Source organism: Lingula anatina, chromosome 1 (assembly GCF_051362555.1).
Source record: "Lingula anatina isolate TDL-2025a chromosome 1, LinAna3.0, whole genome shotgun sequence".
Classification (NCBI taxonomy): Eukaryota; Metazoa; Brachiopoda; class Lingulata; order Lingulida; family Lingulidae; genus Lingula; species Lingula anatina.
This window is the reverse complement of record NC_141767.1, coordinates 56,174,252-56,198,986: the sequence shown is the minus strand read 5'-3', so window position 1 is coordinate 56,198,986 and position 24,735 is coordinate 56,174,252. Positions and strand designations below refer to the sequence as shown.

The 24,735-nt window shown below is 34.4% G+C and overlaps 1 protein-coding gene across 5 annotated transcripts; it reads right to left on the bottom strand.

Annotated features, from left to right (window-relative positions):
- Positions 1 to 116: 116 nt before the first annotated feature.
- On the bottom strand, positions 117 to 23,548 carry LOC106169900 (protein O-linked-mannose beta-1,2-N-acetylglucosaminyltransferase 1-like). Of its 5 annotated transcripts, XM_087008985.1 has the most exons (21): positions 23,503 to 23,540; positions 23,255 to 23,309; positions 16,507 to 16,719; positions 13,957 to 14,053; positions 10,382 to 10,515; positions 10,133 to 10,201; positions 9,605 to 9,718; positions 9,153 to 9,270; positions 6,729 to 6,830; positions 6,206 to 6,333; positions 5,825 to 5,895; positions 5,293 to 5,368; positions 4,808 to 4,933; positions 4,424 to 4,482; positions 4,204 to 4,276; positions 3,445 to 3,573; positions 2,925 to 3,115; positions 2,528 to 2,711; positions 2,315 to 2,356; positions 2,094 to 2,161; positions 117 to 1,822 (listed from the first exon to the last, which is right to left on the bottom strand). In XM_087008985.1, exons 3-21 carry the CDS (start codon positions 16,636 to 16,638, stop codon positions 1,753 to 1,755), a joined length of 1,983 nt encoding a protein of 660 aa, XP_086865111.1. In that variant the 5' UTR covers positions 16,639 to 16,719; positions 23,255 to 23,309; positions 23,503 to 23,540; the 3' UTR covers positions 117 to 1,752. The 5 variants fall into 5 exon arrangements, with proteins under 5 accessions (XP_086865111.1, XP_086865116.1, XP_086865106.1 ...); XM_087008990.1 differs by lacking the exon at positions 23,255 to 23,309 and having other exon boundaries at positions 23,503 to 23,548; XM_087008980.1 differs by lacking the exons at positions 23,255 to 23,309; positions 23,503 to 23,540 and adding an exon at positions 19,370 to 19,557.
- Between the last annotated feature and the right edge of the window lie 1,187 nt (positions 23,549 to 24,735).

The following is a 24,735-nucleotide window of genomic DNA, read 5'->3' as shown; positions in this document are numbered from 1 at the left end:
CGGATCTGTCAAAAAGTAATAACATCTACTGTCAGTTTCAATAAAAGCCAAAAGCCCTGTGGTCGGATAATTATTTCAATGTTAACAGAAATCGTTAAAACGCAAGTCTTCATAAATGAACATAGCAAATGTAGTTTATTTTTGTATTTCCTTTTACAATAAACTGGATCTGCCATGAATGAAAGTTAGGTATTTTCTCATGCTAGACATGAATGCATTTTTTTCTTGTAATCTTGCAACTGTCATAAAAACGAATAACAATAGTGGTCATGTAACAATCTTTGAAAAGAAATTTATGTCTAGCTAGGTACATAGATGTTTTAAAACAGTTTCTAAGGTTTGCATAGGTTACTCCCAATTTTATTCCTTTAAATTAGATTTTTATATAATTTTGATTCATAAAAACTCCTCAGTATTTTACAGTTTTTGACTTCATTATTATTTTCCCAATACTTAATCATCACATTTATAATTAAAAATTATGACAATAATTCAGATTGTCTAACAGTCTAGATTTAATGCTTCATTTCAGAGGTGCACAAAGAAGCTAACTACATGATCAAAATGTCTACATTCAGAGGTTCTCTTATCAAGCTGTGATATCCATTTAAACTATGCACTGGTGTAAGTCTGAAATCAGTTTCCAAGCTGTGCACACACACACACAAATAAAAAAAACTGATTGCCATGTTCTACTATCAACACCAATATAACAACTAATAATAACAAAACCATTACTTCCTGAAGTATGTTGTAAATTGCATAATGCTAAAATCCAATAAAATAAGACTAAATATGGAATGTCAAATACAAAATATCTGTTCTAGGTTTACAGTATAAAATGCTGTATGTTACTGACTTATGCTGGGAAGAAAGATCAATCTCCATCTTCTCACAATTATCTGGTACATTCTAAACTACTGAGCCACTTACTAAGAGCACCTAACTTAACATACTGTGAATACACCTCAATACATTCATGAAATGTCCAACACAATTGTTTTAAGATGTCCACAAATCAGTTTTTGAATGTCCACAAGTGCTTTAAACATTCATATTTATATATACGTATATCACACTCTAATGCACTCTTGGCATTAAAATATTTATTGCTCATTGTATGAGAATTCTTGTCTTTAGCAGTCTTGTCTTGTATGCACAAAGATATGACATGTAACAGATCTTTAGCTTATATCACAAATTAGAGAAATAGCAAGGACAAAGGACAAAAATAGGAAATCATACAAATGCACAAAACAAGCTATTAAACTTACTGAAAGTTTGCCTTTCTACCTAACCATGTCAGTAACAAAATTCTTTTGCAGCCCTAATCCTTAACACGCTGACACATTAAAAAAACAACATGGCTTTATATTGTATATTCATAATTTGATGGTTTTTGATAAATGACGAACATATTTTTTGAAAAAAAAAATTAAGCTGTAAAAATACTTTTCAGGTCCATGTAAATGGAATGAAAACCTATCTTACAAAACATAAAAAGTACTGTCTTACATCATGGCACAAAAATATTACTTCACAATTCACTTTGCTCTCTCCAAATTCTGCCTAACTGATTCACTATTTCTCTGATGTTGACAAAGTCTTCTGAAACTGATCTACATCTTCTATGGAGTCTCATCCACAGTTTAGAATGCTACAGTAAGCACAACTATCACAATCATGACAAGCTGCATTCATTTCTTTCAATTTGTTTTCCTTTCCCCTTGTGTTGTATTGTAAATCAATGTGCTATACTTTCTTTGGTGCAGTTGTTGGTGGAGGGATATAGAGAGGTACAACTTCAGCTGGTTTGTATTTTCTAAGAAAAAAAAAGTAATAAAGTTGCAATAAGTTGCTTCAGACAGTAAATAACTTCAGTCTGCTTTAACTGCCAACTACATAACCTGAACTTTCGCTCGGAGTAATTTCACATAACATCTGCAACATGAATAAGTCACCTCTGAGGTTATCATTAATTAATTAAATCATTAATGGTAAAAGTACTGGTCCAGCAGTGTTAGGTTCCTCAACATTATTATAATGATGACAAAACACAAAACAAAATGATGTCTACAGAGCTGGCTACTCACGAGTATGGTGCTGCTGGGGTGCCCACCACAATGAATGGATTTCCTTTCTGGAACAGTCTCCATGTACTCTAAAATTACAACATGGAATGATGTAATACTTCCCTTTAATACAGAGAATAGTTTATCCTATAAATAAGTAAAGACATTTATAAAGACATTTATACTCGAACTGAATTAGATAATTACATTTACAGCTGTGATTCAGCAGAAACTGTGCATACCTTGTGGAATCCTCGAATATCAAGATCCCATAGTTTCAAGCACTGAAAAGATAAAATATAAAATATGCCAACACCTGATATTATCAAGCCTTTTTCTGTAACTCACATTACAAAACTCATGACTGAATAACAGCATATAACTTTTAACTATACACTTTTTGAAGGTAAAATGACCACCAAATGACCACAAAAACATTAATAAGACTATCTAACCTTGGCTATTCCTTTCCAAGTAGAAAAATCAGAAGCATGATCCATCTTGATATATAAGACATGAGTGACATCTGCTTTGATATCGGGAATAAATGACTCATTGCAGGGGTCTACACTGTGATCCAGCACTGTGGCCCTCTGTATTATGTCATGTAGTAACTTTTCATACTCATCTTTCTTCATTCTGGAAGCAAATATCAAATAATTCATAAAGTGATAAATATGCTCATATGACACACAAAAGAAAAGATGATGACTGATTTTTTGTGGTGTTTAACTATGTAAATTACCAATGAACTTTACAATAGGGATAATTTTACTTTCAATGTTATCCAAACTTCGAATAACAAGCATAAAATTTAAACATGGTCTTATACACGAGACTGAATCAACTTACTTGTCTATGGCTTTTAACTTGACTTTAGCCTGTGTATTCATTTTATGTCTGCTAAAATAGCTTTCTTGAAAGTATGGGTTCATATTTAGTCCAACAGATCCAAAATGAAATGTTCTTGATACATCTGGGATAATGCATTCTCTGTCCTTCCTCTGTCCAGGCATTCTCATCCACATGTCCCAATCCCACAGCTTCAGAATAAAATGAATATTTCATAAATAAATAATATAAATATAAATCAATATTATAAGAGGCATAAATTCATCTTGTGCATGGTCATGAAATGACGAGTTTTTCAAGTTTTAATCTCATTCCAGAATTTCATCTGTGACTCTACATACCGTTTTTTTAATGTACGTAATACATAAAGTAATCACACCGATTCACCATTTATGCTTCCTTGTCCTGACATTTATTTACAATCAAAAACTTGGATATCTATATAAAAACAATTTCCCAGGCACCAAAGCAGCTAGAGATTTATTTATGCTTATATTATTCCAATGTGTTTCTTTCTTACTTTTTCTGGGGTTGGCCACTTTGATTCCAGCTCTTCCTTGTATAATTTTTTCTTCAGCAACCAACCTAGCCCAGGCATTGTCTCTATTCTGTATAAGAGGCTGGGGTCCTTGGAGGAGTCATCATAACCCTGGCAGTAAGAAAGCAGAAATGTAAATTCACTGTTACCTAATCACTTCCATATAAACTACTTGTGTCCTGTTATTAATTGATCTTGAATAGGTGCATTTTTTTCATGCAGCGCCACAATAATAATTCAACACATGTAAAATTTCTTTTTCTAGAGTTACTGATGTTCTGTCATAAAAAGCATATTATTTATGTAACACATGTTGAATGGATTTTACTTTCTTTTTAACATGTGCTAAAATGGGAGTTTCATCATCTCAGGGATGCATCAAGGGAGCAAATATCCAAAACACAATATCTCTCTTTGAAGCAATAAAATTTTGAAAATTACAGCTTTACTTTCAGTCAAGGAATCCAAGCAATGCAAGGAATACAAATCACTCTGCTATAGCCAAATGATGATAAAAAAATGTATAACTTTTGGGAATATTTGGTTGGTACTTGACATACTGGTAGATTAGTACAAAAGAATGGTGGCGGACCCCAGGAAAATCCGTTAATTGACTTTTATAGTCTCAATTATGTCTCCTATAAGGTAGCTAACCTGTTGAAAAAATTAAACTTCACTAACTTGGTCTTGGTTTTCTTAAAAATCTAGAAAGATCATTTTCAAAAAATTCAACCTCCATACCTGATCATTCCATGCTGATACACAGTACAAACTCTCATCTTCTTCTAATAATGGCAGTGTTTGACTAAAATAACTGGAAAAGAGAATGTATATTTTACATTCACCATTTAATTTCACATACATAATGCACATAACTTTCCAAAAAATCTTTATTTTGTAAATCTTTACATATCTAGAGTAGATACTATGAAAACATTGATTTCTTTCATCAAGGACCTACTCAAAGAAATCTGGAGATATGTCCATGTCTTCTTCTATAATGATCATGTACTTAGCATTCTGAAATGGAAAATAAAACCACCTGTTCACTGGAACAAGTTGGAATTGGTTTTCCTTTTGTAAAATACATCAATTTCAATTACAAAATCACATATCCTCAAAAATTAAAAATAAACAAAGTTTACACTTATTACAAAATTACCACATATCATAAACAATATCTCTTACTCTTGAAATGAATAATAAATATATTTACAAGAAATGTATCATTGTTCTTGCAAACACTTTCTATCATTTTGCAACTGAACAGTATAGAAAAAAATATATGGGACAAAAGACACAACACATTTTAGCTAATTTCAGTATTAAGTAGTAAGAGGCTTACTGGATGTAAATTGAAAGTGGCAGTCAGGCTGCTTTTATAATGCTGACAAACTCTGGCATTCTTGATCCCCAGTGGTGTGTGCTGGACTCCACGCAAGCCATAAAGCTTGGTCACTTCCAATGGTTCCTGCAATTATATCAAATCTTCAAAGTAAAAGAAATTACATTTATAAGACCAATGCATTTTCAGAAAGACTTCATTTACAAGGTCTTTACCACTGCATCTACATACCTGATATCTTAATTGCCTAGCCCTTTAGACAAAAATAGATAAATGAAAAAAATTTAATAATAAAAGCAATGCCATAAATGATAGAACAGCTACATGCAATTACTATCAGTAGATTTTTTTATTGATATCCCTCTTGTGAGAAATCAATTGCAATTCAGAAAGAAAACAACAAGCAATTCACATGCAATAAACTTTGATCATTGATTTTTCCTGAAGTAAAAATGCAAATCCGATATTAACAAGAAACTACTCACCTCAAAATAACCATCTATAAACACTGTAATCAAGTTGGGGTTGGCACCATCAGCTGATAATAGAGACCTCAGCATTCTGAAATGTAAATGAATCCATCATCATTAATACCCAAGTCCAAAAGAATCCCTAAAGATTGAAAAAAAAAAAAGAAAAAAAACATGTGACATCTTTCAGGCTTCATATTACCTGACAAATTCTATAAAATTTTAACCAAACAACAGCGAATCAACAGTTAATTCTGTACACAGTTTTTGCCTCCTGACATTGTCCACTTAATATTGTCATTGACTGCAGTTGTTCTGATAACCTCAGGTTCCAGATCTATGTTGTGCAATTACAAGGTAATTGTTTGAAGTTTTCAAACCAAATGTTTGGATTTACAGTACAATTTTGATAATTTGACAGAATTTAAAGTTACTAGCAGAGATTTACTTTGGAGAAATGACTGGGTCAAAAGATAATTCCTGGAAATCAAGGAATTCCTTGATCAATCCAACCCTGATACTACGATATTCCTGAAAATTACAGTACCTATAGAGATAATGTGGCCTGTTACTGGCTATCACTGCTACTGGGATATCAGATACTTTGTTGTTGGAGATCTGAAAAAATATTATATAAATGTTTCCAAAATACAGAATAACTACCAATTTTTAATGACATCACTTTTTCTTTATTTTATGACTTTTACAGATATTTCAGCTAATAATATGATATACCACATTAACAAGTCAAGAATATGTGTTTCAGAAAAAAATCAATTTACAAGACATATCAGTTGCAATGTTTCTTCATAATTTCTACTCCTCTGGCAATATATGTCTACAGGAAATAGCAGCATGTTATACATCAGGGAAAGTCTTAAAAATGAGTGCATTATGCACTGTTATAACAACAGCAACACCAACTTACAGCGTCTGGTTGAAAAGTGATAGGAGCCGGATCAGTGCAGCTGCAGACACTCCCATAGCCTTCCACCTTGTCACAAAATGATCTGCGTCTTTTGTTCACTTCATCATCAGGCCAGTCACAACCACGTTCTGTAATAAATTCAAATGTGTCTATTAGCATCATGCTGGTGTTAGTAATATGCATACATCAGTTTCCAAAGATGCTTGCCTTAAGACCTAAATGCCTCCAAATCAAGATAATGTGTATATGAGAAGTCTTAATTTATTATCTCAGTAACATATTTTAAATCACTAAGTGAAAATTACCTAACCTTTTTAGACAAATATACTAATGACATATAGATAAAAACACTTTCTTTCAAGGTCACCTTCTCATTAAAGCTGGGATTTGAAAAGAGTGCAATCTAAGTAAATTCTTTGTTATGTCATTCATTTGCAACCTTCTCTTGACTTCAGCAACATGAACAATATAACTTTATCCAACACCTCTATTCAAAAGAATGTTATGCAATTGTTGCAGCCACCTTCTTTTTCCTTGAGTGGTACATCCACTTTGAGCAGCACGGCTTCTGCCCACTCCTGGAAATTATCAGAATGGTTGTGGTCTTCTGCTAAAGCTTTACCATCTGGAACAATAACATAACAGGCTACAAACAGGTAATCAGACAGGTGTGATGGAGGGTTAAAGCAGGCATGTGAAACCAACAGTTGGCAATAAAACGTGATCAAAAATTTCTAAGAAAAACAAAACCTAGAAATAAAATCCCTTTCATAACCAAATTAATTATCCTCCAAATCAACTGAGACAGAAAACATTCCCAGTTGGATCCGTTACACAATAAACAATTTTCTTCAATAATCTATTAACCTATAATTGACAAACTGCATGATATTGAATATGACTTCATCAAACCATCATGATATCTTCTATTGCTTGAACTCCCGATTCAGATTTCCAATTCAACAATTGCCAGTATTAGAACTGATGTATGATGGACACAGTTCACTGAAGAAGAACACGAGGATTCTGTCTCTTATTGGAAAGCAATCATCTTAATGGAGTTTCTTCCACAGAAATCAATGACTGATGTGATCTGCTGATTCAATTTAAACAGATTTAATAGTGTCAAGGTCTACCTAACAGTTACATCAATATGCATTCACTTCCAATAATCTTTCAATTACTGGCACTTCATTACATCTATTCTATCAAAGTATCATATACTGTTACTGAAAGAATGCAGCAACATAGTCTTCTTGACACCAGTACATTCAGCTGAGGAACACTTTCAAAACAATTTAAGTCATGTTTACAATTTTTGGGATTAATACTTGTACATTGTTACATCTCAATAGGAAAACTATCAAAAGATTTACGTTTTTGTCTCTTTGCAAAACAGGACTTCTTAAGAGAAACTTTTTTTCACATACATTTTCTATTGATATGGATGTCTTGAATTTTATTTTCAGAGAGGTAAAGCTATTTAAATACACTTCTCACCTTGTAAATCTCTGTTTTTTTTGTACAAGTTCAAATCAGATAAGACAAACTTCCCACACCCTCGAAGTGATTACACATTTTTTTTCCTGAGAAGAAGCCAACTTCATTCCCTCTAATAGAAAACATAGCACAGGAAAACCAATAAAAATCAAATAGAGTGGCTCCTAATTGATGTGTTCTCCTCTGCTGGCATTTAGACTTACTGCTGTTTGGTCCGCTAAAACTCTTATGCACAATTATCTTCAAAAATGTCAATACTAGAACCGATAGAGTGAGTATTTAGAAAGTTAATTTCACTCCACCTCTTGGCATCAGAGATAGGTACTTAGCGCCAGAAGAAAATACAATATCACGATTACTGATTTATGGGAATATTAAGTGAACAAAAAACTTAATTCTGAAAATAATGAAAAAAATAATAACTCAATGAAAATCTCCAATGAAGTAAATACGACTGATTTGATCAGTGCAATATGGATTAATTGAGAACTGTGGAGGACAGTTATAAATAGCAACATTTCAAATCCAATAGTGGGTGTCTGCCTAAAGGGATCTTGGATTTTCTGCATGCATCTCAATTTGCTCAACAAATCTTCCTTCTTGCTTTTCATTTTTTATTACTAACACCAATTCAGCTGATATGCAGGAGACCCCATATCACAAGCCTGCTAAATTTAAATTGTCTTTTAGAAGCAGCCAATATTTACCACAGTAACTAGAGATCAGTAAGGAAAAATCTATACCACCTATCCACAGTTTTAATTACTACTGATTATTTGTTGGTGTTCCTCTTGCATAATCAGTTGAAAAAGAGGTTTATTAACTGTTGAAGTTGTTGATATGTAATGATACAAATTCACACTATTGTCAGATTGTTTTAGGAAGTTGAAATGAAATTTAGGGTAAAATTTGATAGAAAAACCTGGCACATCAATCTCACAGTCACACAATAAGTTACCAAAGGTTACTGATCTTTGAACAAAAATTGATTTCGACTAGGTTGTTTTGCTTCAGTCGAAGTAACATTAAGTAAACACACCAAAAGAATTTCTGTGAAACACATCTATGACATAAAATTTCAAGCTGCAAATGACTACGTGGGGTCTACTTCTTGTAATGGATTTCCCTATAGGAGTATATATATGTAATTAAATCAAACATTGTCCCTCCTGCAGAACAGACAAATTTTTACATAAATTCCCATTGCAATTTTCAATGTTGATCACTGCCTACAATCCTTTGCTGCCCCGTAGCCAGCAATTTCAAAAGGGGGTTCTTTTTCCGAAAGAAGGGCCTTTTAAGATGAAACCTTAATCTACAGAGATCAAATTTTAACCAGAACCTGACAAAAAGGGCAGTTCTTTCAAACCCCCTGGGCCTGCTCTGTATTTGTACAATAGGCATTTTTGTATTGATTCTAAAAGCTGCTTTTTTTAAGTCTACTCACCCCCTTTGTATGTGACCATTGCCCATGTGTCCCTGTATTCAAGACCCTTAACCCTAGTGCTGCCTGCAGCTACCAGGTAGTCTCGAGCACGGTGTGTGAGACTAAAAGAACCTTCATCCTGAAACAAAAATGTCAATTCTTATCATATTTATAACTTTTGTTCAATAAAATACAGGTCATTATCTTTCATAATGAAGAAATTTTGCTTATCTTGTTTCATACCATCAATTTATAAATTTTGTCCTTTTTTTTAAGAAAGTCATATCATTTTCATGATCAAAATGGTAAAATAATTCTATTAAAAAGTTATAGTGAATAAGCCTGCTATGTACTTCATATGTAATAGCATGCAGCCAAATTTTTACAACTTTAAGTATTTATCCTTAGTCTATGCAATTGCTAACTTTCTTTCATACATATTATATGATAACTTCACACCATGTGACACATACTTTTATAGTAAATATGAGTATTCTTCCTGGAGTAACCATGTTCAAGAACAACATTAATGCCTCATCTTCCTTTTTGGAGTAGGTGTCAAACACACGGTCAGCCATTACTGCACCCTGGTGAGGAGGGAAATAAACATGAATAACCATGAAAAACACTGTGGTGAGTTTAACAATAAAAAATTTAAATAACAGCATCTTACTTTTTAATGCATTTGTTTAAGCATTATGACACATGTTTAACGCTACATCTTCTGCCCTTTAAACCAAGGTTCTATAAGGGACCGTTCACATGGAAAGTCTATTTTCTAAAAATCTATTTTCTATTCGCGGTATATTGTGATCACGGTCTGTGCCCTGAACATCCCGCGGCGTAATTACTGGCAGCGTGGGCCAGTTACTTCCGTGATCACAAGATACCGCAAATAGAAAATAGACTTTTAGAAAATAGACTTTCCATGTTAACGGTCCCTAAGTTGTGATAAAGTTTCTAGCATTCTAAAATTTTAGATAACAAAGTCTTATCTTTACCGTGGCTTGGTTGAGAACTACAACATGGATACCTCGGCCATGAGCCCCTGGTGCTGCATCTTCTAAGATCTTTAAATTGGAGAAAGTATTTATATCATTATTTATCTCAAATTATATTACATATAATTGCTAAATAAGAAACTGTGACTTCAATAAAAGCTAATCCAAGTATCATTTGATCCATTTAGCTGGTTTATTTTGTTGTAAAACTTAAATGACACTGAAGATGTCATCATCCTCTGAACTCACCGTGGCTCCATCTACAGTAACAGAGACCTTGCTCTGTGAAGACATAATGTCCAGGGCCAACACTTTGGGTTTCTCCAGTGGTTTACGTCCAGCACTGTTGGCAAATTCATCTTTGCTGGGAACATATGGAGGACCTATAGAAACCAGAAAGAACAAACTAAACAGTAAATATGCAGGCATCCCTCTAAATGTCACAGTCAGTCCAAGTAATTCATGGTTGTGTATGTCTGTATGTATGCACCAAGAATAATAAGAATTTAAATACTCTTAGTCTTTCTTTGCCATGCACAGCAGTTAATATGTAAATTACATTACACAGCCGTGACAGCCCACATATACAGTAAGATAAATACTACAATACAGGGTGGGCAAAGGTTAAGTATTCCAGTATGATATATGGGGTCACATTTCATGACCAAAAAATTGCATCAGAAAAAAAGAAAATACATCTACTCTTTACAGATGGATTGCTTGTGATATCAAACTATAATACTACTCTGAGATCTGTCAGTCCTTCTACTGCAACTTTCATAATTTAAGGTTAAAAAAACATTTTTTCTGATTGAATAACATTTTATATCAATTACTTCAAACCGCATAAGCTTTACAGTAGTGATAAAAACATCTGATATTTTCTGTCCTTTAAGTGAGACATTAACTACAGAATGTTGCTATAATGTCCAAAGTAGACTTTAATATGATAAAGACTGTCATTTTGTACCTATAGTGGAAAAGGATGATGGCTAATCTTGGTGAGATTTTGTTTGCATGCAGATAGTTTCATTTGTAAAGAAAATACACTAAAATATTTAAATATTATCATATCAATACATTTTCTTCAAACTGACATGTAACTTTAAGACTGAAGTAAAGTTCTTGTTGATGAAGTATTTCCTGCCTTGTAACACCAGTATTACAGCAGCACAGCAGATCAATCTGGTTAATCAGTGAATTCCTCTCAGTGTGGCTCCAGTCCACAGGAATTAACACAAATGGGTTATCAACCCTGCCTCATCACCCATGACAGGATCAATAGTTATCTATCAAATTCTGAAGCACAGAACTTCCTCCCAGAAATATGGACAGGAAAAAATACAGCAATTTGCATAATGAGCTGCAATTTCCGTTTATCTGATGGTCACCCATCTGGGATAACTCAATCAACCTGGCAATTATGACAACCAATTTTCTCCAACTTTAGGGCAATAATAACATCCATTGTTATTGAAAATTACCAGGATCAATGATAATAGTTTAGCTATACACATGGACTACACCAGGGGCACAAATTTTGTTATTATAATAAATATATTTAATTTCAAGAGAGTAACTAGGGCTCCACTTTTTGATATGTTGTTACTGCGAGAGTATATTTTGCAAAAAGAGGTTTCCATTTCTACACTGTTAATACTTTTATGCATTGTTTTCCCAACTATTTCAACGTAAAAAGTACAAACTAGTTTACTTATTTAGATTCTGGAATCTGTTTAAATGCTTTACTTAGGCAACTATTTCTGCTGAATTGTATGTAAGTAGACTTCAGTGTTTAGTTGCTGGACAGTTTTATGCACTGGTTTTATCAAGAATGCATTACCATATTTTCTAGTTTTTATACATAGAATGCAAAACCATAGGCAAACATTTGGCCTCCCTTCCTCCAGGCTGTAAACATAAGCTAGTGTATCTGTCAGTATAGCATGTTCAGAATCTAAACTAGATCATATTGGCTTCTTGCCACTTATACTACACTTATTTGGAAAATAAAACTTCTGTTTAAATTATTGCCTAAAAACATATTATGGGCAATGTTCCTGGGTATCAAAATACACTAAATATTTATTTTTGATTATAAGAATATGATTTTTTTCAAAGTTTCCTTCTTTCAAAATAATATTCAGCAGCAGCTTCTTTTTCTTATTTGATACATACTATGACTTGAAATTATACAAACTGAGAAGGTGCAAGTGTACATCAAAGGTTTCTTCAAGCAATGCCAATATGACTATTCAATCAAAGCTGTTTGTTCAAACAACCAAGATACTTCACTAGAACAAGTGTGCCCCAAGGTGTGACACATTTTGAGGTAAAGTATTATAACAGTATAGATTAGGCCAGCTGACAGTATCCACCAGGGCAAATCTTGCCAAACTAAAAACTTGTTTCTGTGATTGCTTTATGATGGGGATCTAATGTTAAAACACAAGAAAATACACTCCTGACTTAGGTTGAGAAAATTAAAAGATTCTGCACATAAAATGGGGTGCATATGATTTTGATGACTTATGCATGATATGGCAAATGCTGCAAACACTTTAAAATTAAAGAAAGGTTATGCAAATCTCTCCTAAGTCGATTACAAACACTTTACCCAGTGGGTCTATCTGTGAGTTTACCCTCCAGCAGACAACCAATGTTAGTGGCAATTTCACACATTCATGCCTGCTGCCACAGACTCCATTGGCCTGTGTTAAGCGGTGGTTTTTGTTTCCCAGCATGATTTTGATACATCAGTCTGGGTTACTAGATTTCATCATCTTGTAGCATTTTACTTACTACTTAGATTTAGATCAGAGTGGCCTGGGTTCTCTTTATAACACTTACTTCATGCTAGGAAGTTACTTCTATCCAACATGGTTAAATATAATTCACTCCATGCAACCAAATTAAAAGTATCCAAAATACTGATTATTTGTCCTTGATTTATTGAAAACTTAAAACTGATTGCTTGGATAAAGATTTTTTCATGGAACTTAAAATTAGAATTGGGCAACCTTTTTCGGTTCTCACTTACACTAACAACCAGCTTATGTGCCGCTCTTTGTTGTTGATATATAATAACCAAAACCATTACACCTCGCAGCAGGGGCTGGTTTAAGGAGAATAAAAAACACTTTAAATTAGAAGCAAAAAAGAGAAGAAAACATTACAATAACCAGATTTAATACTTGAATAGACAAAAAAAGAAATTTTATATTCACTCAAATGAAATATGGGGTAAATTTTCCACCATTTTGTCTTGATTACTTTTATCGATCAAAAGGCCATAAAAAATATCAACAATTCATGAAAACAATTCCACCTTTTTTGTGAAAAGAATTACCATGAAATACTGCTTTGCTTTATCTTTTAAAAACACATCGCTGAGCAACTAATGACTTTTCTCAAGAAAAACATCTAGTTGCACCCCTATAAATTGATTAATATTACACCTGACTTCACCTTTCTTTGCTGGGAAAAACTTCTGGCTACAGAAATCCAATAGCAGACCACTAAGAAATAATTTTAATGCTTTTTTAAACAATTAATTCTGAGAGCAGGCCCAACTGTAGTCATTAAATGTCTTCCCTCCACTGCTCACCAAAAGCCAGCTGGTAATAGATAAAGAAAAATCAAAGTAAGCTACTAACTTTATTACTGGCAAATGCCTAAGGCCTGACATATATTCTTTTCAGTCCGCATTTTACCTCAAAATTAAAAATTCACTCTGCCAGACAATTTCACTGAGGCAGTCAACAGTTGAGAAGGTTAATCTCACTACTGCTGGAGCCCAGGACATATTTGGTGGAAAGACTTACCTGAGGTGGATTGGGTAGACTGTAGTTTGTGACTTGTGTTTAATATGAATGTCAGATTGATGCCAACTGTTACAACCAGAACTATAATCAAGCCAGCCTGAAAGTAGAGTAAAACACAGAATTGTATAATCATTTCTTCACGCATTTCAGAAAAAGAAACTTAAACATAACAAAGCAATTAGGTAGCGAGAAAAAACATTTATTTGACCATATTCTATATTTACTCTAAAAAGATAACATTTTAGTTAATATTCATTTGATCTATTTCATTTCTCTAAATCCAAACTATTTTCTTGTTTTCGTTTCAACTATAAATAGCACAACCAACATGCTCAATTACTTGCATCAGAACTAGGCGTGTATTCTGTGCAAAATCAAATTATTGCCTTTACATACAAAAACACTGGAATGAATTTTATGACTGCACTCTACAGTTAGAAGAAACACACATCAATTCTGATTGGCAATCAAATTAACTGCATCTTGATATAATACTATCTTTCAAATTGTCAGAATGCAGTCTTATGTTTGGCATCAGCTCTAGAATCTTCTGAGACCAAATAAAGTAATCTTTCCAATGATTGAAGGCTCTGGCACTGGTAACAGACAGCAATGTTCTGAGTGTTGGGCAGATTCCATTCAAGAAAGGGATGTTAATTGGTTTTCAAATTAAATACTTGGTCTTGTTTTCAAACTTGCAGAATTGCAGAATGCATGACTAGTACTGGCAATTAATCTGCACAATGGAAAAATGTTTACAATAATGGATGTTGAACATTAAAATCCTTTTTATAAGTATTAACGGATGTGTTTTAAATTTATATCTTTTTTCATAACCATCTAAAATTTAAAGATAAAAGTGAACATGTGCAGAAAATTTATGTATTATGTGAAATCTAGCTTTTCTAATTCTTCTGAGGATATCTTCCTTTGGAAAAAAACACATACAAAGGTCTGGATAATTCATGAGATGCCTCTCCTCTCACCAGCACAGCTGTTGCAAGAACACTTGATGACTTAAATGGCTGTAGACTATGTACAGCAACTGCTTCTACTGAATTTAACATCATTTCTTCAGCCTTAACTGCTTTAAAATGGCATAGCTTTCACAGCCCTGAACTTTTTACCTCCTGCATACTTGATGGTTTAAATATTAAAAACTAATCTTAGGCCAAAAAGCAGCTGGTTTACTATGCACAGTTGCCACAAGAGCTTATATATTTTTCATGTACATAAATCACAATACTTAATCCATTCCAAGTCAACATCCTTTACTGCTATTTCCATCAATCAACCAAAAAAAAATAATAATCTGGTATTCATTTTCCGAGTTATTGAACAATTTGCTAGAATCATAAAACATGTAAAACTGCACTGTGATAATAGATGATGACGCACACACCTAGATGCCAGTGTTATAAAACAAATACAGAAGTGCAAGGTTATAAGTAGCGCCTTTCTTCCTAGGACACTAGAGGAGGACACTTCAGAGAAAAACCTGATGACATTTCAAATGAAATTTGCCATATGTAATCAACAACACATGGGTCTAGCACTGAAGTGCTACTTAATGATATTGATGTCACACATTGGTCCTCTTGTTCTCCCAGGTACTACCTTTATTGCCAGAATGCAAATTATACATTTTTCAATACTTGCACATGCAATTTGTTTTCGTATGTACAGTATCGGTAACCTATTAGGTAGATCATACACATCTCTTACTCAACATTGCATTTAATAGAGTGACAATGTTGTACCAGTAGAAAACTACAGATGCTATAATTTTCCTGTAGACTATTATGTAAACTTATTTTCCTATGTAGCCCTTCAGCTGTAGAACTATCAAACAAACTGGTCTGGAAACCACTGTAGTACATCTATTACTGCAGAATTGCTACTAAAGCATAAGCACAATTGAGAAATAAAGAAAGCTACACTGGTTTTATCTGCAACAGCATAAGCGATAAGACAAAATTGTATGCTTAATTAAAAACAAGTATGCTTAGATCTAGGCCTTTATATCCACACCAAGGGAGTTAGATGATACTTTTGAATGCAACAATTGATTTAAGCAACATCTGATCAATCTTGAAACTCTGTCCACCTATAAGTTTTTGTGGTTATTCGGGTGGAGTAAACTTCATAAACATGGCAAACAAACTTTCACTTAGGCATGACTCATAGATTAAATCAGCACATCTTAAATGAACACTTACCACACAATTGACTTCTCTCCCAAACCTCATAAAACAAAACTGATTGTCATCTTAAATCTCATCAGAACAGCTGAAATTCAGTTCTTACACAGTGATAGTATCACCATGCATAAAAATGCAATTATCTTTTAAATGAAACATACTTAATCTACTATGCAAAGAAAGAGGGCAACAGTAGATTGATCTAGGACATCTGCACCATGATGGAATATTGGTCAGAAATCTCGATTCCTTAACCTCTAATGCAAGATCATGCAAGACAACATCAAACCTCTGAAAAAAAGTTAGCAGCTAAACTGTAAATTTTGAGTCAAAATTAAAAGCAACTGACCTGAAAAACTCTGGTTAGCATACGTCTCCTATTGGACTGGGACACATGGGACCTGTGAGGCAGAAGGGACCCATGGTGATGTCTCTTTGGCACAAATGGCTGGGCCTTGGGATTAGGTTTCCAACTCTCCATCACAGCTGATATGTAAAATGCTTCTCCTGTCTGTTCCTGCCTTTTTTAGGAGTTCACATCTTGTCTGCTAGAAAACCAATTCTGAAATGAATTGAAAAACATTAATGCTGGTTCTTTGAAATTCACTCTTTAAAGCTTCTGCTCATCTTGTGCTGCATGCCTGATAAGTTGTGAGAGGGATGAAGTTTAAAGTTTAACTACAGGCAAAACCTGTCACAGACAGTGTTCTGAAATGAATTTAGTTCCTATGCTACCTGGAAAACTGTCAGTTGTTCTATCTACCCAAGAGTGAGTGTAATCAGATCACTGACAAGTTCACTTGCCAGGGCTCCTGCTCCTTTACAGCAGTATAAGCAAGCCACAGTTCAAAACATTCCACAAAACATCAATACAATCCAAATGGAGAGCAACTTCACCAGCACATCTGATACTAGCATTGAGTGAAAGATGAAACCCACTGTAGAGTTGCAGACAGACTAGTAGTGGGTAACTTGACAAGTCTTCATTACAAACTGTCAGGAGACTTCTACTTGCCACATTAACTAAGCTCCATTTTCCTGCCTCAATGAAACATCTCTGCCCTTCTCTGCCCCCAGTCTGACAAAGAAATCAGTTCTGTTTTTTCAGCATTATTAGTAGGTAAATTAATCCTTTGTTCTAAAGTAGGGTTTTAGAGGGTTTTTCGCATTGACTGAAAAGGTTAATTAGAGAGCCAAGTTGGAACTTTTAAAACACAAAGGATAACAGTCTTCAGGCCTTAGTATACCAGTCATTTCATTCAGCTTGGACCTGAAGGCTTAATATTTGCTGGCTCACGACTTCAAAAACAGACCCTTTGGCAACTTACACAAATTAGTGATGCTTTTTCCAGGCACAGCAGATTCATTAGTGAATAAAAAACTGGCCATAAACTACACACTGGGTTGTAAATGGATATAAATAGAATTAAACAGAACTTACTGAAATTGTCTCTTTTATTTGAACAGAATTTCATAAATGCTGAGAACTAGAACAAAAAGACACTAGCTCAGCCTTTCCTTCGATTTAATTTGCTAGATATGCGTTTCTTCCTTTTTTTAATCCTTCCCTTGCACAATCCTTTCAACTTGTCTTCAAAATTTTTGTCAATGCTACCTACTGAGACGGCAAGTGGTTTGAAATTCCATTCATCTACTGAAAGTCAACTTTTAAATGGCCTGTTTAATGGAAGTTGACACCTGATTTAAGTCAAACTCCCCAATGAACCTGATAGTAATCAAATGATGTCAGCAATGCATACAATAACTCCTTAACTTTCCTTACTTAAATGATATTGATCAATATACCTATTTCTGACATTTGTCTATACCTTAACTGTCAGAAATATGACATTTTACAAGACAGAGACATTTCTCTCATCAAGAAAACCAACACACACTTCTTTACTCTCTATGGTTGAAAAGCTGCTGCTAATGACAGAACTTTACTCCCAGTCAAATTACAGTTGCCACGTTAGACACAGTCAATTTTACATTCAAATATTCCCAAAATCTAATGCATTATCACACTTTTTGTGCTTTTTAAAGGGTTTGCTCTGCTGCAGGAAGTGGTAAAGGGTGCATTATAAGAATTGATCAAGATGAAGTACACTCCAATGGAATTACAAGGTTGGCATTTTTTTCTCACAGTGCAATTAGGACCAATTACTCATTTGATCCAATTTCACAGGGAAAAATGCTTTAAAATGATTGTCAATGTGTTTTTAATGTTGATACAGAGTGCAAAATTTAAACAGCAGAAAACTAGAGGGTAAGTAAAAAAGTCAAAACTCACCTGCCTGCCTGCAATACATAACACAAGCATACATCCCCACACATGTATATGACACAGCTATGAAATTTCAGAACCTGGCCACTGCCAAGTGTAAATAATGTTATCTAAGTTACGAGGTTGTGATGAATGCATACACCCTCCCCACATTGCCTGACAGAGGACAGATATGGTCTTGGTATGTCTCAGGTAGAGTGTTCAGCATCCATCTACTGCTACACTGCAATCAATGTCTTCGTCCCACCCTATTATTTATTTCAATAGGCTCCACCTTTAAGTGTCTGTCTCATGTTACCACATTCTTCACTCTTCAGCAACCAAGCATTAACATAACATAAGAACAAGTCTTGCCAATATTACCATACATAACTTTTGTGCTTAAAAAAACCTTCAATTTGATATCCTTGAATAATTCAATTTTTGTTCAGCCTTTTCCATCTTTGAAGGGCAATAAAATAGTTTAACTTTAAATTTATTCAAATACATGCTCTTGTTGGATACTGTTACCATACTCATTTTTGCTGTGTTCAGCCTCCACAGCTCATCAACTTAAAGACATGTCACTGTGCCTGTTGGTCCTTTCATTTCTCATATCTACATCCATTATTAAGACCAGTACTTGTGGCTTTCCAGCATCATTATTAAAAAAACATGTAACTAGATCCTCTTCATATAATCCCTGCTATCCTCCTAGCAAATGGAACTACATTCTTTTTTCCCTAAATATACAGCACAACAAATGCCATTATTATTATTATTATCTAGCAAACCCAACTACATATTAACCTTAAATTCCTATAGCCTGTGTCTGCCTTGGTCACAAAATAAATAACTCCAAGTCCATCACTGGGTTATGTAAAACATTTTCAAAATGTAACAAATTTTCTATTACCTCTTTTCCCTTCATCAGGGCACAACTTACCTAGACATGAATGAGTACTACAAACTTCCTGCTGCTCATTTCAGAGGTATACTGAAGTATGCTACAGACAGTGCAAGACTACCCGAGACTACTGCCTGTATGCTGACCATATGTTTTACCTGTGCCCAGGTGTGGGGGAGAAAACAAACACCAGGAAGTGTCCCTTATCTACTTGAGAACAAGCAAAACAACCTTTAAACACAGAAAATATTTGTGTCTGCGATACTGCAGTGTTGACATATACTTACGACAAACAATCAGACATATTTAGGTGACTTGTTCTCCATCTAACAGGATCTAAAGGTGTGTGAATGTGATGAATACTAATTGTTAAATTGCAAGCAATAAACCAGGCAGCTTGGCATTAGCAAAGAAAGGACTAAGGTTTAAGTTTTCAATACCATCCAAGTAGAAGATTTCTAATATTGCTATATTACAATTACAGCACAAGACATTCATTTATGTAAAGCTTTCTGCAGCTTGAAACTTGGTAACTGAGACTACGTGATCCCTTTGTGCAAAAAAAAAAAAAAAAAAAAAAAAAAGAAAGAGAGAGAAAAAAAAGAAAAGAAATATATAAGTTTTCATTTTTTCCTCCTATCAAAAACAGTAAAGATATTCTTTCTCTCTCTCTCCCTCTCTCTCTCTCTCTCTCTGGGTATGTGCACACCTCATGCAAATCTGTAGGGACATAAATTTACAACCAAGAACCTTTTTATTTTGACATTGAAAAAAATGACTTGCAGATACATGAATTTGAATGTTATCAATGGACGAGTCTTTTTATAGACAGTTACTTGCATCAATAAAAACAAATGTTTCTATAACCTAAGGGTAGCACTAACACTTGCCAATTTAGCCAAATGCTAAAACTGACTTCAACTGGCTTAACAAAATAGGGTTGATATGATTTGTTTTAGTCAAATTTAAACCATTTTGGAAAAAGTAATGAAAAAGTAGTGATTTGGCTAAGTGAAAAAAATTGCTAGTGCTACCCCATATAACAATTACTATCTATTACTCTGAACAACTGCAAAGTATTCCCATCATGGCATAGCCAATCTTTCCGATACTTTGCAATAGATATTTATTTGTAATATTTACCAATAGGTAATCAGAATTCAATGGTTAGCTACATGTCTGGTATCAAATGATATTTGATTGAATCTGGCATCACTGCTCAGGGGCGTAACCAGACCATTTAAAATTGTACGCACAGATTTTGAAAATTCCCAGGTACGATTATATTCCGTGAAAAATACACTGAATTTATGGAGAATGACATCATGGTTGGCTCAAAAAATTGTACGCACAGTGCATCCGTGCGTATGCCTGGTTACGCCCCTGTTGCTGCCCTACAGATTGTTACCAAGCATTTAAAAGTCCTAACTTCTATATCTCACACACAAAGAACCCAGCACCATGGTTACATGTTTTTGCTATCACAGATTATAAACAAATTAGGATACTAAAGGTTATCCTATATAAACCTCCCCTCACCCAACCTTTTAAAATCAAGAAGACATACCATATTTGGAAACAACCCCTTTCAAAAAGGAAAGGAGAGACACAATGAGGGTTAAAGAAGCATGTTTCAGAAACACTGCATAGCAAATGGCCCAAATTACATGTAGCATGTAGAAATGTTCTTTGAGCAGAAAAAAAATTCTAAAAGGATAAAAGGAAAAAAAGCACCGCTCTTCTTGATGTCTGAGATCCAGCAGTGCTAATACTGACAAACAACAATCTACCTCCCATCCATCAGACGACTAAGTACATTTCACAGACAGTGATTCCTTCAATTAAGGTAAATAACCACTACAATCAACATTTCTTCTTGCTAACTGCTCATGTGATTGGTCAGAGATATTCATGCAAAAAGACATTAGTGTATGGATGGTTACCTTTACAAGACCAAAGGGACAATGAGTTACTGAAATAACCTATAACACCTGAGCCAAGTTGGTACAAGACAAACAATAATAAAAAAATCCCGATTATAATTCTATCTGTTATAAACAATCACCAAAACTTAATGTATATTCTACAAAATAAACAGTAGCTTAAGTGAAAAAGATATTCACTTCAGGGGTAATTATATATATCACATTGTTAAGCAGCCTGAAATTTTGACTTTTGCATGCTTTTCAATTACTCTCTAGTAAAAGATTTAACAATTGGATAATAGAAGGAAAAGAAGATGAAACATCAACATTTACATAGCCTACATGGCTGATGAGCATTAAATAACCTTTAAGTAACATATAATACCTAAAAATACATATATGCCATATGATAAACACTCAATTTTTCAGTATGGACCCAAACTGCTTCAAATCTAGCATTAACCAAAATAGGAACTCACTATTCAAAGTCCTGCACAAAGGGCACGTTGCCAACTGTTTGAAATCAAAAGATTCTTTTGAACAACTGAAACTTACATCTTGAAGATTAACATCCCCATAAAACCAAGTCTCTGATAAAGATTTGCCCACTTCAACACTCCTTATTAGATACTCCCCTCCCAGGTTTATTTTATTTGAAGTTCCTTATCCCCAATGAACAACAACAATAAATAAGGTATACAGAATATGAGAGACAGCAATTACTAGTAGGATTTTGTCATTCCTTAAGGACAAGTGGACTAAGAACTTTTCTAAGGGCTATAGCAAATATTGTTATGGCATAAACCTAAACAAATTTTCAGTGATATCTGAAGTGGGGGTAAAACAGAAGTTAGGCTGGGTTCCCATTCCTAGATCAATCCAACAGGATAGGTCTAACTTCATGGGGATTCATGCTAAATTGCTATCAACTTATGCAGCTATCACACATACCAAATCAGCTAGGGGGTAATTAACTTTTGTGAACTTTCGCGCTCAGCCTCAGGTATTTAATTACCCCCTAACAGTTTTAGTAGGTTAAGCCACTTAAATTGATAGCGATTTAGTGAGAATCCCCTTGTTGATGGATCAATCCAAAGTTAGTACGATAGTCTCTGGGAATGGTCTCTTAAAAAATATCACAATATTGATGACTATTAGTATAGGATATGAGTTACCTATCCAGGCCCCAGGTCCAGAAGTAAGGATTCTAATAATGATGCAATATATATATATTGCTCACATACACTTGGCACATTTTTTTTTGTTTATATATTTTTTTCATGTTTGTCTACTACCAGCACCCTGAGCTTCAGAGCTAACTTGACACTAACCTTTTCACTGTAGCCTATCTCCATCGTGTCAAGTTACCTCTGACGAAAATAGTTTGACCTAGTTTATATAAGCCAATCAAATCCATGTTTCAAAATTTTTCACCAAAGTTTGGTGAAAACGCTGATTGGTTGACCGTCAATCGGCAATCCTCGGCTGATTCCGCAAGCTCCATACTAACAACAAAGTTATTGTCGAGTGCGGAGACATCCGAGTAGTTCCGAGTGTATTACCGTACACAAAGAAAGCAAGGCGAGTGACTACGAAAAAGAATGTGTTAAGTTATCTCTTGATTCTTTGCAAAATATGAGTAAATCGGAATTGAAACCATAGGGTCTAGCAGTTTGAGGCCCTGCATCATTATCTACTGAGAGACGATGTTATTTGCGTGCTGCCCACAGGTTACGGCAAGTCCCTGATATTCAGCCTTATCTTTGATTGGTCCGGATTTGAACAAAGCGCGCTTTGACTCGTTCGCGTTCATTGGCTAGATCGTTTAATGAGTCATTGAGTGCGGGCTTTTAAATTTGATTGGCGGGCGGCGGAGGCAATCGAATCTGGTCAGAGGTAACTTGACACGATGGAGATATAGGCTACAGTGAAAAGGTTAGTGTCAAGTTAGCTCTGAAGCTCAGGGTGACTACCAGAGGCAGACAACTCAAAAACATACCTTCATACAGAGCCTTACAGCATAAATACTATTCACTCTAACCCACAGGGCATTCCTACAAAAGAGCGACAGATTTGAAATCATGATAAAGCGGGTACGATGTCTTGTCATACTGTACGTCTAGCACATGAGCAGTAGTACTACTACTACAACTACCAGTACAACTTACACACACTGTCTGACATTCTGAACCTCTGTTGAAGAAAAAATTAAGACATACAAGCGCCACTAAAGGGGTTATAAATTACCTTAGATATTATTAAGAACCGCCTGAATAAGTCACAACGTGTAACATAGGATACCCCTCTACTTGCTGTGTCGGTTTCTTGACTTGAAAACAAGTCAATGTGATAGGAGGCGCTGTAAGTATGCTGTGCGCATGCGCATTTAAGCGCCATGGAAAAGTTATGGTACAATAACGTTCTTCCAAAATGACCCGTCGTTGATGGTCTAAAAAGTAATCTTATTGTATGAATGATATAGTGTTTATTTAGTATTTTTCGATATAATTTCCTGGTCCCTTTACAGTTAACTCCCAAACACGTCACGTTAGACCTATAGTCTTTCATTTTGCAATATTTTTCTACTACTCTAGATCTTTTGATCGAAGCTTTTATCAATGTGTCTATTTAGATATAGATTAGATTTTATACATGTAGTTTGGAAAATAATTTACCGATTTTTCGATGTTCACAAATAAGATATTACTGGCTTTCGTTAAAATTGAACGAGATTTAAGTTTTCTTTTAAACATTGAATAACCATTAACTGAATTACCAAACTAATTTATTCAGAGCCATTGGTATTTTGGTGTGCTTTTTTTTCAGAAATCAAAGGGGGGGTCAGGACCCCCTACCCCCCCCCCCCCCCACCCCCCCACCCTCCTAAATCCGATACTGTATCGGGGGCTGGGTTGAGCTGGGTGTGAACCAGAGTTTTATAACAGCGTCTGGGTGAGATTAGTTTTATGATGTACGTGTCACGTCTCATCTAACACAATTGCACGGTTCGGTGTAGCCTTCAAAATAAGACTGGATTTATTCAAGTAAAAAAGAAGAGAAAAAAAAAAGAAGAAGAAAATGGACCATTTCAAAAAATCTGGGTTGGTATGCTGGAAATAGGACCAAAATTGCCATAGAGCTGTATTTTGATGGTGGTAACGAACATATACATGAGCGAAAACAGGCGCGGTTTTAGATGATAAAAAATAAATAAATAAATAAATAAATAAAATAAAATAAAAAGAGTAGTAAGAAAAAAAAAGCATGTGCACGGGTGCCGTGATGAGAGGTGGGGGTTATTGGTTTAGTTTGATTTGCCATTTTACTCTTAGATCGATTGGAATTGTATATTTGATAATTCAAATGTCTTCCTACAGTTACATAGTTACTATTGTTTATTTATGCGGCTGTGAAAATCATTATTTTTGAGACAATATATTTTATATGTAACCAAATTATGTTTGGTGCAGTGATTTTGAA